The sequence below is a fragment of the Ipomoea nil genome, unplaced genomic scaffold (assembly GCF_001879475.1).
Source record: "Ipomoea nil cultivar Tokyo-kokei standard unplaced genomic scaffold, Asagao_1.1 scaffold2565, whole genome shotgun sequence".
Taxonomy (NCBI): Eukaryota; Viridiplantae; Streptophyta; class Magnoliopsida; order Solanales; family Convolvulaceae; genus Ipomoea; species Ipomoea nil.
Window position 1 is genome coordinate 295,593 of NW_017618993.1, and position 14,278 is coordinate 309,870.

General features: G+C 33.0%; 1 protein-coding gene across 1 annotated transcript; it reads right to left on the reverse strand.

Annotated features, from left to right (window-relative positions):
- Positions 1-226: 226 nt before the first annotated feature.
- LOC109153919 lies at positions 227-1,400 on the reverse strand. Its single transcript, XM_019301814.1, has 3 exons — positions 806-1,400; positions 522-697; positions 227-268 (listed from the first exon to the last, which is right to left on the reverse strand). The coding sequence occupies exons 1-3, from the start codon at positions 1,398-1,400 to the stop codon at positions 227-229; spliced, it is 813 nt and encodes a 270-aa protein (XP_019157359.1).
- Between the last annotated feature and the right edge of the window lie 12,878 nt (positions 1,401-14,278).

Genomic DNA, 14,278 nt, shown 5'->3' on the forward strand with positions numbered 1-14,278 from the left:
GGCTAAGCCGGTTTCGACTATATGTCTATTCCGACGTTCAACACGCCCGTTTTGTTCATGGGTATAGGCACACGATTGTCTGTGTGTAATGCCTAGATTTTCGAACACTTTATGAAGACGACGATACTCACCCCCTAAATCAGACTGTATGGCTTTGATAGAACGCGAAAACCGTCGTTCTACCATCACCCGGAACAAATAAAAAATTATATATATATATCTAATTTTAACCGTAATGGGTAAAACCAGCAATAACGCGAATGGTCATCTACAAATAAGACGAAATAACGGTAGCCAGTAGCACTAATTACAGGAGACGGACCCCAAATGTCCGTATATAACAAGTCTAAAATATTATTGCTAGTGCTAGAAACTCTATCTAACGGAAAGCGAGCTGACTTCCCGAGCTGACACGCGGTCCACAATTTTGACAAACTGGCTTTATTTGTAGTGACGGGACAGTGTTTTAAGGCGCGTTTTAGAGCTTGATTGTGGGGGTGACCTAGACGTTGATGCCACACCTCGGAAGATGCACGAGCGGTTAGAAAGGCACACGGAGATGATGGGACCAATAACTTGTATAGGCCGCCGGATGTGAAACCCTTAAGAAGAACCTCCCGAGTGTTGCAATCCTTCACAAGAAACAAATTTTTGTGAAATTCAAAGTACACATCGTTGTCGTTAGTAAAGCGATAAACTGACAATAATGGTAACGTTAAATTAGGAACATGTAATATTTGTGACATTGACAAACTTTTTGACCGAGATGGGATTACGGTATGGCCTATACGTGAAACACCCAAACCTGTACCATTTCCGATTTTAAAAATGTCTCCGCCAGTGTAAGCTTCAGAGTGGCCTATCATCTGTTCATCCGGAGTTGCGTGGGATGTAGCCCCGGTATCCGGAAACCACACATCAGACGTCATGTTTGCCGCATTCTCGCTGAAAACCGCGACGTTGGTGTGACCGGCCGGCCGTTCAGTATACCGTTTATAACAGTACACGGCCGTGTGTCCATGCGCGCGACATATCTGACATCTCAAACCGCCACCTCTACTTTGCCGGCCCTGATTGTTTCTGCCCCTGTTCTGCCGGCCACCCCTACCACCGGAGTGACGCCCCGACGTGTGATCATTGCCATGGCGACCACGTCCAGCATAAAACGCCGCCGGGGAGCTGCTGCCAACCGCGGTGTCTGCAACGGCGAAATCATCCTCGTGGATGAATTCCTGCGCTTGGAGGAAATCAGAGAGCTGAGAGAGCGAGACCGTTGCGCCAGACGCGGTGAGGGAGTAAGCCATCGTACGGAACTCCGGTCTGAGCCCCCGGAGAACGTACAGGATTTGCTCGTCCGGCGAAAGAGGTCTGCCGGCGAGAGACAACGCTTCAGCGATCATCTGGCACTTACCCAGGTACTCAGCTGGAGATCCGGGGCCTTGTCAAAGCGTCTGAAACTGCCTGAGGAGACTCAGGCAGCGAGCGCAAGTGGAGGAGGCGCATGTCGCCGCGATCGCTTCCCAGACCTCCCGAGATGTCTCATTGCCGAAACCGAGGTGCATAACCTCGTCGGATAAGGAGGAGACGATCGTGGAGAGTATCGCTTGATCCTGCTGGATCCATGCTTCATAGGTCGGATTGGCCGTGGTTGTTGTTGTCGTTGTACTGGAGTCGCCGGTGGAGGAGACGACGACGGTCGCCAGAGGACACGGGATACAACCGTCGATGTAGCCTAACAGGCCTTGGCCGCGGAGGAAAGACACTAACTGTGTGCGCCAAAAGAGATAATTCCGCATTGTGAGTCGTGTGGACACGAAATGGTGAGCCGCCGTGAGGGAATTGACAGCCACTGGAGGCGGTGGTGATGGTGCGTTCGCTGGATGAAGATGCCATCGGATGCGGGGATAGTGTATGGTGAACGAAGGAAAAGTGGAACGAACCTTCGGCTTCTGATACCAGATTAGATTATGGAATGCGAGAACCAATTCAATTCCACTCAGACAGAGAATCAGAGTCCTATACACAACACTCCTACTCTATAGGCTATATCTAATCAGACTAAGTCTCTACCACATATACAAAACTATATAATAAAATAAATACATTTATTCATATTACTAACACACACAGTTAAAAACAAATGTACACTTGCGTACGAACAAGTCCTTACGCTAGGCCCACACATGCACACATTGCAATGCATACATGCACAAACTGATAGTGTTATGCTTTTTTAGTATCAAATCCACGATGTGCACACAATTCTTATTTTAAGTACAAACACTTAACAACTAATAGGTACACGTTTATTCTCGTATTGATGCAAAGTCAAAATCTGAATTGATTTTTTTTTTCTCTCCTTTCTCCCCCTTCTTTATTCATTTTATTTATTTTATTTCATTATTAAACATATTTATATACAGATTATTTATGGACATTATGGCACATACAATTTAATCGAAATGCACACCGCAGTCTATCACATCATATTGTCTTACATGTTGTCATATATTGAGTAACATTGCACATTATGGCACACACAGCATAACCCAAGTGCACATCGTAGTCTGCTAAATCAATTTGTTTCACATTTATTCATTCACAAACATATTAATTAAGAATGAGCTACATATATGTATGTATTTATTGAATTTGAGAAGTGCTGCCCAACCAAAGACTTCATTGACTCTTCACGCTCTGAAGTCTAGTACCTCGCTGGTCCCGATGAAATATTCATCAAACACCCGCATGAACTCCCTGATGAGCCGTCATGACCTGTGAATCATTGAATTCATTATTTACTTAGTATATGGTTAAGCAATGTGGCACAAACAACCGGACCAAGGTGCACGCACTCAGGATTTTTGTGGTCAGTGTGACACATTCATTAGCCCGTAAGTGCATACACGAAAATCATGACTTCAGAGAATGGGATGTGTGCATGTACACAGGGTTCCTATGGCCTGTGTGGCACATTCATTACCCCGTATGTGCCTACATTATAGCCTAAATGCACGCCCCAACCTATAAATGCACACCCCATCCTATCACAAGGGTATTTGTGCGTACACATTCGTATACGTGTACATGCACACATCCCACTCTCAATACTCGTGATTACCGTGCGTGCACTTACCTTAAGTCGTAGGTGCACACAACCCTGGTGGATATGACAGGCGGTGGTGTGCACTTGCGTAACGTAGTGTGTGCCATAATATGCAGAATTAGTGTGTGTATAACAAGACGGAAAACATTTGAATGTGCACTTAGATTGTGTTGTTTGAGCCGTACTGTCTACCAAATATACTGACCCAATGAATTCACGTAAACTAGATTGTTACAAGACAATGTTGTGCACTTGCGTGATTTGGTGTGTGCCGTAACGTACATGACAATTAGCAAAAATGACAGAATCATAACATGATGGCAGCCATATGTACAGACCACTCTTGTTGAACATTCCCTACCAAGAGTGTCAACAAAACACATGGATGGATGTATTCAAATAAATTGTAGGCGCTTTCACACAGCAGCATGAATGGATGTATTCAAATAAATTCCAATTATACGTACGCACAGTTATATATGGACAAATATTAATGTTACCTGGGTTTTCGCCACTTGCCATTGTTCTTCAGTAGAAGCGATGACCTGTGGGCTACGTTTCTCTCCTAAATCCGACGATGCACATGTCAGGCAGAGATTCGCAGGCGTTGGTCGGAGAGGTCCACGTCGCAGCGGTGTCGTTCGCGGAATAGCAGAAAGAATAGAGTCCTGAATCATCTACTTTTCCTATATTCTTGGGATAATTTCAAATATAATATTAATTATTAGTTGTTGGGTGCTGAAAATTACCCTAGTATCCCTTGAAATTACTTATAGTAATGGTCTCCTTATTAATGATTAATTAATATAAACCATTGATAGGATGAGATTTAAAGGCTTAGATTAGTTCTTATGTTCCTACCTAAACATGAGTTCTCACTTGAAGCCCTCCATATATATATATATATATATATATATATATATATATATATATATATATATATATATATATATATATATAGTGAAAGGTTCCCGTGCGGTTGAATGCTTCGCGTGCGGATGTGCGGTGGATTAATGTGCGTGAGATTTATACTCAATGTGCGTGAGTGTTGTGCTTAATGTGCCTGAGATTTGTACTTAATGTGCGTGAATGTGTAAAATGCAGCAGAAAATATTGATGTCAGCTTCTTCCCCATCCCCAGTAGCCATTTGCCCACTCCTTGATGATAATGATGCGGAGGCGGGCTATGGTGGTTAAGAATTATGGAAATACAACAGAAATCCACAGTTAGCTGCTGTGCAAATTTTACTGTGCGTGCGTCATTTATATAAACATTCAACTGCACTGAAGGTAACTGATAATCCAGAATCCATGGCCAAATTGAAGGAAGAAGTAACAAGAAGCTTGGGCGTTAATGTGCGTGAGTTTCTGTTCTTCTCCTTCTGAGCTCGTAATTCTGAAATACGCATGCACATTAAGAACAAATCTCACGCACATTAAACACAATACTCAAGCACATTAAGTAAAAAACTCACGCATATTAACATGACGCACATTAAGTACAAATCTCATGCACATTGAGTACAAATCTCACGCACATTAATCCACTGCACATCCGCACGGGAAGGCACAAATGCACCTGATCCATTCCCTCTATATATATATATATATATATATATATATATATATATATATATATATATATATATATATATATATATATATATATATATATAATTAAGTTCCAGTGCATTTAAGTGTTTTTCGTGCAGTTGTGCGGTTTTAACGTGCATCAGTTTTGTACTTGAAATGCGTGAGGGTTGTGCTTAATGTGCGTGGGTTTGTGCTTAATGTGAGTTGTTGTTGAAAACTTAAGTGAGTGAGTTTTGTGCTTAAGTGCGTGGAATTTGTGCTTACGGTGCGTGAGTTTTGTGCTTAACGTGCATGGGTTTGTGCTTAATGTGAGTAGTTGTTGAAACTTAAAAGGTGTATGAGTTCTGTGCTTAAGGTGCGTGCGGCATGTGCTTAACATACGTGCGGCTTGTGCTTAACATGCGTGAGGCTTGTGCCTAACATGCATGAGTTTTGTTCTTAACATGCATGTGTTTGTGTTCTGAAGGTGTTTTGTTTGTGTGCTTAATGTGCGTGTGTTGTGTACTTAAAATGCGTAAGTCAATGCAACATGCGTGAGTTTTGTGCTTAACGTGCGTGGGTTTGTGCTTAATGTGAGTAGTTGTTGAAACTTAAAAGGTGTTTGAGTTTTGTGCTTAAGGTGCGTGCGACATGTGCTTAACATGCGTGCGGCTTGTGTTTAACATGTGTGAGGCTTGTGCTTAACATGCATGAATTTTGTGCTTAACGTGCCTGAATTTTTGTTCTGAAGGTGTTTTGTTTGTATGCTTAATGTGCGTGTGTTGTGTACTTAAAGTGCGTCAGTTAATGCTTAATGTGCGTCCAACCGCACAACTGCACCTGATCCCTTCCCTATATATATATATATATATATATATATATATATATATATATATATATATATATATATATATATATATATATATATATATATATATTATAATAATAATAATAATAATAATAATAATAATAATAATCTTATCTTACTCTATATAATAGCAAAATATTTTTTACCAATCAATTTCCCGCCTAAATGGAATTGCATCATTTTAAGGTATTAAATACCAATTAAATGAAATTGCATCATTTTAAGGTATATAATGCATCATACTTATCTATTTTCAATACATGTTAATCTACAATTATTGTGATTTAATGATGAAGCAGGTAATACATTCCAGTATTTTTAAGTTAACATTTTATTATATAAATTAATTTATTGTTTACTGGAAAAAAAATTAGAGTATCCAATTTTAAAAAATAAGATTAACCTGTTTTTTTATTCTTACAATTTTGTTGATCGACAACAATTTAATTGTTCATTCTAATATAGTTTTGAGAGGGAAAATTTTTTTTAAAAAAAAGTTACTAAATCAGTTATTAAGTTGAAAAAAAAAAAGTTTTTTAAAATTTAAATCAGTTGCATGAACAATAATATTGGAGAGACGAATAAGTTTAAACAAATAATTATTGAACTGATATTAAGTAATTAGAAAATATGATGTATTTCTTAATTTCGTTTTAAACAATAAGTTTTACCTGAAGATGATACTGTATTTATTAGTTTGTTTTAGATTTGCTCCGGTCACCCGATTTTTCAGATCGGCATTTGGGGAAGAAAGCAATTCCACAACAGCCAAAAGCTACGGTCAGATTAGCTGAAAAGTTTTTTAGCAATGGATTACTTGGACGTGCGATGATTTAAAATCGAGTGTGTCAAGACGCCGGAAACAGAGAAGGTTCGCGTAAGTCAGTGAACATTTTAGAGAGAATGACGAACGCAACAGAGTAGACGGAAGCGCAATCGTCAAAAAATATGGATTAGGGTTTGGTAATGAGGTTATATAATTGGGTTAATGGGCTTGGGTATTGGGCTGAAATGCAACGTAACTGGGTTATATGGATAGATAATTAAATGTTTATTGGGCTTAGCATTGCAGGTTTTATTTTTTCTTTCATGTCATGAAATATTTCATATTTAGTTTAGATTTATATATGTTGTACGTATATGTTGTAAGAAAAGATTTTCGTAGTTAGTTTCAATGTATGATGATGATACTGTATTTTTTATTTATATATTGTCAAGTATATGTACTATAGGCTTTAATTGCAAATCATATTAATAAATGTTTTTATATATAAGAAAATTTAATTTCATAATTTTTTTTTATTGTATATTGTTTGATTTCCTAATTTTTAAATTTTTTTTTATAAAAATGTGTGTGTGTGTGTGTGTGTGTGTATATATATATATATATATATATATATATATATATATATATATATATATATATATATATATATATATATATATATATATATATATATATAATTATTTTAATGTACACTTTTTAAATCTCATGTGGTATGTTATAACACAATTCTTTATAATATATGCTAACAATATGTGATGTTCGATATAACAACCAATTTAGTATTGTTAAAGAAAAATACATTTCAGAATAAGTTTTAATTTCATGATTAATATTTTATTTTATTGTTTTAAAAATATTATCAATAATAAAGTTACTTAAATTTTATGTCGTGCATCGCACGGGGCAAAAACTAGTAATAATAATAGAAGTGCCTGGTAATATGTTTCCCAAAAACTTAAGGACATTTTGTAAATATCAATCATTTGGACAAAAATATCATTTAAAATTAAAATTAATCACACTTTCTTTTCATATGGTAATTTTATGTTAATTTCAACTTGAGTTTTTTTCTTTCTTTTTCTTTTTGTAAAAATAAATCTAATATATACAATATATATATATATATATATATATATATATATATATATATCATTAAAAAGCTCTAATTAAGATCTTTTGAATGACATCCATATTGATATATTTTTATTTTTTATTTTTAAATAAATCTATACGTACATAAAATCATTACTTTAGTGTAATATATATATATATATATATATATATATATATATATATATATATATATATATATATATATATATATTAAGCTTTGTTTTTATTAACATATAGAAATAACATTATGAACCTACTATAAAATGAATGGAATACATATGATTTACATTTAGTTTAGGATTTTTGGACATTACAACGTATGTTTATAGACATATAGAATAAATTTCATTTTTAGTCCACGGACTATTATACATGAATCACATTTGGTCCTTGGCTATTAAAATTTTCTAAGAGTATAGCACGCAATGAATATTACTAAATATGATGCGTTCATAGTATACTGTCTATGTACATTAAACTTTATTTTTATGAGTATTATGAACCCACTATAGATGTATAAAAATATAATGTATATTTAGTTTTGTGTTTATTGACACTAAGGTTTGATCTATGGACATATAGAACAAATATTATGAACATAGTCTATAATAATGTTATTAAATATGATGTACTAATTAACATTTGATATAAAACGATGTCATTTTGGACCAAGATCCACCATGGAAGGTGACCCTGGTCCACCATGGAAGCAACACGCATGACCTACATTTACTAACGAAATATATTATCTTGGAATCCTTAAACACTACACATAGCTTGAATTTACTAATATTACATTATATTTAGTGTAATAGTTTAGTAGATGCAAATTTTACTACTTTTGGGTAGCCTAATACATTATTTGTTGTGCTAAATACATTTAATTAAAATTTTCAAATTCAAAATTTGTGTCTAGCAAAGTCACTTTGTGATTTTTGGTATAGTTCTCTTTGTATGCCCATGGTATTTTTTTAGTTTGAGAAGTGATGGGTATATGGTCCTTTTTATTATTTAATCTCAACACTAAGTCATTATAAAGCAAAATTTGATATTAGGTAATATACATACTTTATTATAATAAGATATTGTTATCTCACCAAAAAAAAAAAATTAAAATATTATATAAAATTTTGAGTATTTATTTAGTTATTTACATTATTTAAATTTGATAAATAATATAATTAAATATATGTTGCTATCCGTGCATGCACGGGTGCTATACTAGTAAAAATTAAAATAAATAAATATTTAGTACAATTTTTAAAATCAAAGTTAATTAATATAAAAGTAAAGATGATTATGTTTAATATAAATAAAATGAGTATTTTCAACTTGTAATAAAAATAGAGTAAATACCCAAAATGGTCCCTCGACTATAGCTAAATTTACAAATTGGTCCTTGACTTTTTTCAATTTCAACCAATTAAGTCCTTAACTTTGCAATTTTAACACAATTTGGTCCTCTATCTATTTGACCGTTTGTTGACTGTGATTTTTGAGGATATATATGTAATTTCATGGTCCATCGTCGGGTTTTTAAGGTTCCAGTTGCATTTTCAGACCGCAATGTTACATTTGAATCCACTGCCGAAAGCAATCTACCAAATCCAGTCGCCTTTCTTCATCCTCCCTTTGGATTCAATGTAGTTGAGTTCGTACCAGAGCGAAGAAGACGACGTGTTTCCGTACCGGTGCAACGTCAACCTGGAGGCCTCCACGTGCTCCGATAAGAGCTGAAGGTTCTTCTGGAGATCGTCGATCACGGTCAACAAATGGTCAAATAGATGGAGGACCAAATCGTGTCAAAATTGCAAAGTTAAGGACTTAATTGGTTGAAATTGAAAGTCGATGACTAATTTGTGAATTTACCTATAGTCGAGGGACCATTTTAGGTATTTACTCATAAAAATAGTAGTAAAAATGAGTATTGTTGTGGATAATTATAATCAAGGATAAAAATTATGTCCTAATAATTTTTTTATTTAAATAAATTAAATCTCCTTAATGTGATATTGATGAATTAATAAATTGGGTGGGGTGGGGTGGGGGGGGGGGGGGGGGGCTAATTATTGTGTGGACCATGGTCCGCACAGTTGTGTGAACCACGATCCAAAACGACGTCGTTTCCATGTTTAAAAAAAAAAATTACTTCACGTGGGTGTTAAAATAATGAATATTCTGGCATAAGATAATGTATTTTATGAGTTAGAATAATGTACTTTATGTGTAAGAGTAATGCACTTTATGTGTTAGAATAATATACTTTATGTATTAGAATGATAGAATTTTTGAGGTAAGATAATGTATTTTATGAGTTAGAATAATGTATAATATACTTTGTGTTAGAATAATAAAATTTCTGGGGTAAGATGATGTATTTTATGAGTTAGAATAATGTACTTTATGTGTTAAAATAATGTATTTTATTAGTTAGAATAATATACTTTTGTCCTGTTTGGTAAATGGATGTTAGCTGTTAGTTGATTGGGTTAATTAGAGGATATAACTAGTTGATAACATTAGCTGATTGTAGAAAGGTGTTTGGTAAATTAATTGTTAGCTGATAGTTGTTTGGTATAATTTTCTTCTCAAAAAGCTAATTGAAAAAGTTGTTTTGAGCAGCTTTTTAAATTTTAGCATTTTGAAGTTTCAAAAAGCTAATTAATCAAACACTTATATTGATTTTTTAAACAAATCAAAAAGTTAATAGTTGTCAAACAAGCTAAAATTGGCCTATAAACTGACTATTTTACCAAACATGATCTTTATGTGTTTTTGGATTGTGATTTACACAACTGTATGAATCACGGTCCATGCAATAATGATTGATGTTGGGGGTGTTGGGCTATTATAAATTGAAGCTATTATAAGTTGAGGCTAACTAGCTAAGTATGTGGATCTCTTTTTATGGGCTGTTTGGATTCATTTGGATGTTTGGGGTGTTGGGCTTTTTGTTAAATGACACTCTCTTTGGGTTGATTTGATCATCTTTGTTCTCTTAGGTGTTAGTTGGCTCTCATTTAATTCTCTAGTTTTTGTTTTGAATTCATATGTATTTCGGATCATTGTTAAAATGTTCAATTTGGACAAGGCTTGTATCGTTATACCGTGCACCACAGCGCACATAGCAATGTGCGATTCGCGCCTCTCAAAATGACGTCGTTTTATTAAGTTGTGTGAAAAATTGACGCGATGGAGTGTATGTGTATTCTGTTATAAAATTCTGTACATTCTGTTATACGATTCTATACATTATGTTATACAATTCTGTACATTCGAAAAGGGAATTTTTATCCTTTCAAAAAAGATTATGTGTATTCTATTATAAAATTCTGTACATTCTATTATATAATTCTGTACATTCGAAACATGAGAATTTTTTTAAGGAGTTAAGAGTTTATGTATATTATGTTAAGAGTTTATGTGTATTATGTATTATGTTAGATTATGTGTATTATCCTTTCAAAAAAGATTATGTGTATTCAGTTATACAATTCTGTACATTCTATTATACAATTCTGTACATTCGAAACATGAGAATTTTTTTTAAGAAGTTAACAGCAGACACAAAAAAAGGTACAAAACGTCGTTATTTTGTGTCAGTGCGCACAATGCATTATGCACCATGGTGCACGGTATAATTTGCCTGTAATATGATTTCTATCTTGACATATCACAACTGAAGAGGTTATAAGGAAGAAATATAAGAAATTATTAAAATATTTGTGTATTAAATAAATGCTAACGGAACTTAATAATTTTTCTGAGTACTATTGACTCTATTACAATGTAGTATTTGTTCTATATATACTTTTTCAATCTAATGCAGCTCAAAGAATCAATACCCTACAATCGGGGTTAGACCTTGTGATCTTTCCTCAAGGAAAGCAACAGAGATGTCATCTGAGCACAAGGTGCTTGGCAAACTTAATAATTTTGTCGTTCTAACAATTAAAGCTCTGTTTGACATACTTAGATTAAAAGTTAGTACTTACTAACTTATATTTGGAATAAGGGTCAAATATTCACCCAACTGCATACTAAAGTGCAATTAGGCCATCGAAGTCAAAAAAATGCAATGGGTCTCTGAACAACACAAAATTATACAATTAGGTCTAAAATAATCTGTTTACATGAAATTGTAGGTTACCGATTTTAAAAATAATTTTAAATAAAATAATTAATTAAAATTATTTATAAAAAAAAAAAAAAAAAAAAAAAAAAAAAAAAAAAAAAAACTTTTGGAGACGATTCGTCTCTATGGCCAGGAGACGAAGGTTGGTCTCCCTGGCCATGGAGACGAAGGTTCTTCGTCTCCATGGCTGGAGACCATCCCATCGTCTCCGGCTATGGAGACGAAGACCTTCGTCTCCCGGCCATGGAGATGAAGCCTGCCGGAGACGAATCGTCTCCGGCAGGTTTAGTTTAGTTTTTTTTTTAATTAATTAATTTATTTGAAATTGAAATTATTTTTAAAATCGGTAAAACTCACAATTTCAGATAAACAGGTCATTTTGGACTTAATTGTATAATTTTGTGTTGTTTAGGGATCCAATTGTTTTTTTTTTTTTTTTTTTTTTTTTTTTTTTTTTTTTTTTTTTGAGTTGAATGGCCTAATTGCACTTTGATGTGTAATTGGGAGGTCTATTTGACCATTATTCCAACTTATTTTGAAACACTACATAGAATAACGTTTCAAAATAAATTATAATTTTAAATTCATTATGTTTTATCAAGCAGAGTTTATAACTTAATTGTACCTAAGCTCTACTAAACCTAATCTTAAACTACAACTTAATTGCAAATGTAAGCAATAAATATATATATATATATATATATATATATATATATATATATAATAACAAAAAGTTATGAACTAAAATAACTATTACGGAATAATTGATGGACTAAAAATACATTTTTTAAGTACCAAAAAAAAAAAAAATACATTTTTTTATGGTCAGATATAATTATCCCACCAATGCATACTATTATAAATATAAAGTGATACTGTCTCTTTATGAACACAAGTCCTTTTTATTTAGTAGACTAGTTTTTTTACGCGCATTGCGCGATTGGGATAATACCCAATGCTTTTTTTTAATTAAGTACTTTAAAGTATATTAAGACAGGATTATATTGAAATTGTTCATGCATAGATAATTGAAGGTTGAATTTGTGTATTTAAATAGGTAATTCTTCTCCCAAAGGTTGAGTCCCCAACCCAAGGGCCCCCCACACTCCGACCCGACAGAGCATTGTGGGAAGTTGTAAATCACGGTGACTCAATGGTTCAGCAGACATGGCCAAATGCTGATACGCACAAGGAATCTGCCCACTTTGGACATAATTCCCACACTGCCGCCGCCGAGGTTCAAACCTTTGTTTCTTCTCCCAAATACTACCCACTAAACCATTGAGCTAAGCTCGTGCGGGTTAAATAGGTAATTCTAAGTTTTCAAATGCAAGATAATATAGTCAAGATTGATTATAATTGTCAATAAAATAATTGTATAGGTATGGTTGAAACCAAATACGGGACATAAGGGAGAACAAATAAAAATTAGGACATAGAATATTAAATATATACTAATATTGTTTGAGGAGATTCCGACATTAGGATTTGTGGTTAAGTTATATTAAGACTTTAATATTAGAATTAGATTAATGGTATAGTTATAATTCTATTTTAGACTTTAATATTAGAATTAGACTAACGGTGAATTAACGGAAAAGTTAAATGGATAATCATATAATTAAGGATAAATTAGAAAATCTTAAAAGAAAAAATTAAAACCTGAACAATATGAACCATTCATTTGATTTAATAATTTGGCGGTCATTTTTTCTACCCAATGTTAATAATTAAATAAATTCGATGGTCAAATCCGCTAGTATAATCCGCTAACGCTAACCGCTAACTGCTGATTGTCAAACAAGGACATTGCGAGGTAGTTCTCACTTCAATTTGTTGTGTGATTTGAATACTCTCGTTGTCACAAAATCTCTCAAGTAGTTAATATGGTTGGCTTTATTAATTATATTTTTTTAATTTTTTCATGGTATTAATAAAATACTTGATAAATAAATATATAGCATTATTTTGCATTATAATTTTGATATTTAATTAGAAAAATAGTGCACAAAAAAGATAATAGATAATGTAGTGAATATAATCAATTGATGAATTTGAATGTAAAAATTTTTAATTAAAGACAATATAACTAATGAAAATATTTCTTTTAATTAATTTATTGATAATTAATAATTTTTTTTTCACTGAATAAAGACATTGTAAGGATAATGTAGGCGAATATAATCAATTAATAAATTTGAATATAAAGAATTTTTATATTGAAGAAAAATAAAAACAATATAACTAATAAAATTATTTCTCTTATTTAATTGATTGATAATGAATAATTTTTTTTTTTGAATAAAGGCATTGTGGACACATAATTCTAAATTAAAGAAATGCATATGTATTATTTTTTGTTGTAACTACTAAATTATTATTTATATAATTTAATAAGAGTAAAATAGTGTACTAATTATGTCAACTTTGATTGGGATGAGGTTCGAACCTAAGACCTTTTTTTATTGAAATCAATGAGTAAGTTAACGGTGAACTAACGGCAATTCTTAAAATTTTAACGGAATTAGTAACGGTTTGCGGGTATTTTAGGAAATTTTAGTGTAAAATTTAAATCTGATCAATCTTTTAATTAATCTGAGCCATTTATTTGATTAAAATCTGTGACCGCCATTTTTTCTACCCATTATAGGCCTAACTCTCTTGGGCTCTTATTAGTATAGTAGATATTGACCATGT